Below are 2,060 nucleotides of genomic sequence, written 5' to 3' on the forward strand. Positions count from 1 at the left end.
ATATATATATATATGTATGTGCGTGTATATGTTTGTGTGTCTGTGTTTGTCCCACCAACATCGCTTGACAACTGATGCTGGTGTGTTTATGTCCCCGTAACTTAGCGGTTCGGCAAAAGAGAACGATAGAATAAGTACTAGGCTTCCAAAGAATAAGTCCTGGGGTCGATTTGCTCGACTAAAAGCGGTGCTCCAGCATGGCCACAGTCAAAAAGACTGAAACAAGTAAAAGAGTAAAAGAGTAAAGAGTAAATGAAATACATACAACTTCCTGATTCTTCACAGACAAAATTACTGATTTCAGGCACAAGATGGTTGTCTATTTGTTGCTGAGGAACAACACTGGTCTTCTCCACAGCTTCAGAACCCTTTTTATACAATTTGTAAACCCCAAAATAAATATCACAGTCAATTGTAGTGAGCTGCCAGCTGCAAAAAAGATGTGGAGAATTGAAAAAGGATGGGAGGCAAAAAAAAAAACATTAGAAATATAACTGATCTCATAAGAATTCATAAACTTCTGAAGAACGTGAAATAATTCCATTTTCAAACATTGGATCTTGAAGCAAATATGTTGTGTGTTGGCACTCCGTCGCTTACGACGTCGAGGGTCCCAGTTGATCCGATCAACGGAACAGCCTGCTCGTGAAACTAACGTGCAAGTGGTTGAGCACTCCACAGACACGTGTACACTTAACGTAGGTCTCGGGGTATATTCAGCGTGACACAGTGTGACAAGGCTGGCCCCTTTGAAATACAGGCACAACAGAAACAGGAAGTAAAGAGTGAGAGAAAGTTGTGGGGTGGAAGAGTACAGCAGGGTTTGCCACCATCCCCCTGCCGGAGCCTCGTGGAGCTTTAGGTGCTTTCGCTCAATAAACACTCAAAACGCCCGGTCTGGGAATCGAAACCGCGATCCTATGACCGCGAGTCCGCTGCCCTGACCACTGGGCTATTGCGTCTCCGCAACAACAATGACAACAACAAAAAACAAAAAACAACAAAAGTAAACTCACGATAATAAACTCCCTGGTTGATCCACATCAATGCAAACCTCAGCTGAAGACCTGGCATTTACCAACAGCTCATTAGGTTTAGTTGGTCCATGCAGTAATTCTCTATTGTAGTAGTAAGACGGGGGGACCTCACCCCCATAACATATCTGAAAAAGCAGGGAAGGCAGTGGAAAGAAAGGTTAAAAATATATACCAGCATCGGTTGTCAAGCGATGGTGGTGGGGGAGGTTCAAACACAGACACACAAACATATACACAAACAAACATATACACACACATACATATATACGACGGGCTTCTTTCAGTTTCTCGTGAGATTGTTACTGACCTGTAAGGAACACTTTGGGTCACCATTTGCATCATGAACAGTTCCACCGTAAAATGCTGGAATTTGGTCGGCATCAATGTACCGCTGTAATGTTGAGAGGTAATTGACTGGAATGGTAAACACAATAGGATACAATATCAATAATACCTGCTAAAAATAAGCAACAGAGTCTATCATGTGGTCCACTTGACCTTTAGAAATAGCAGTCAAACTTACCTCAAATGATATTCATATCTATCTGTCCATATATATATATGTATATAGATATATGTATACATATATATATCATCATCATCATTGTCGTCGTCGTTTGACGTCCGCTTTCTATGCTGGCATGGGTTGGACGGTTTGAGTGAGGACTGGCGCGCCAGGTAGTTGCACCTGGCTCCAATGTGATCTGACCAACCACTCCGAGAGTGTAGCGGGTGCTTTTATGTGCCACCGGCACGAGAGCCAGTCAGGCGGTACAGGCAACGACCACGCTCAAATAGTGTTTTTTCACGTGCCACCTGCACAGGAGCCAGTCTGGCTTGCCAGTCCTCGGTCAAACTGTCCAACCCATGCCAGCATGGAAAGCAGACGTTAAACGACGATGATGATGATGATGATGATATATATCATCATCATCATCATCATCATCGTTTAACGTCCGCTTTCCATGCTAGCATGGGTTGGACGATTTGACTGAGGACTGGTGAAACCGGATGGCAACACCA

The 2,060-nt window shown here is 43.6% G+C and overlaps 1 protein-coding gene across 2 annotated transcripts in view; it reads right to left on the reverse strand.

Moving 5' to 3' along the window:
* Nucleotides 1–116: 116 nt before the first annotated feature.
* LOC106872537 (SEC14-like protein 2) overlaps nt 117–2,060 on the reverse strand; it is a 17,088-nt gene continuing 15,144 nt past the window's right edge. For both annotated transcript variants that reach the window (XM_014919562.2, XM_052978156.1), the window contains exons 10-12: nt 1,345–1,451; nt 1,017–1,162; nt 117–429 (exon numbers count right to left, since the gene is read on the reverse strand). In XM_014919562.2, the coding sequence (XP_014775048.2) occupies nt 138–429; nt 1,017–1,162; nt 1,345–1,451 (545 nt within the window). In that variant the 3' untranslated portion in view covers nt 117–137. The remainder of the gene's footprint in view (nt 430–1,016; nt 1,163–1,344; nt 1,452–2,060) is intronic.

Source organism: Octopus bimaculoides, chromosome 30 (assembly GCF_001194135.2).
Source record: "Octopus bimaculoides isolate UCB-OBI-ISO-001 chromosome 30, ASM119413v2, whole genome shotgun sequence".
Taxonomy (NCBI): Eukaryota; Metazoa; Mollusca; class Cephalopoda; order Octopoda; family Octopodidae; genus Octopus; species Octopus bimaculoides.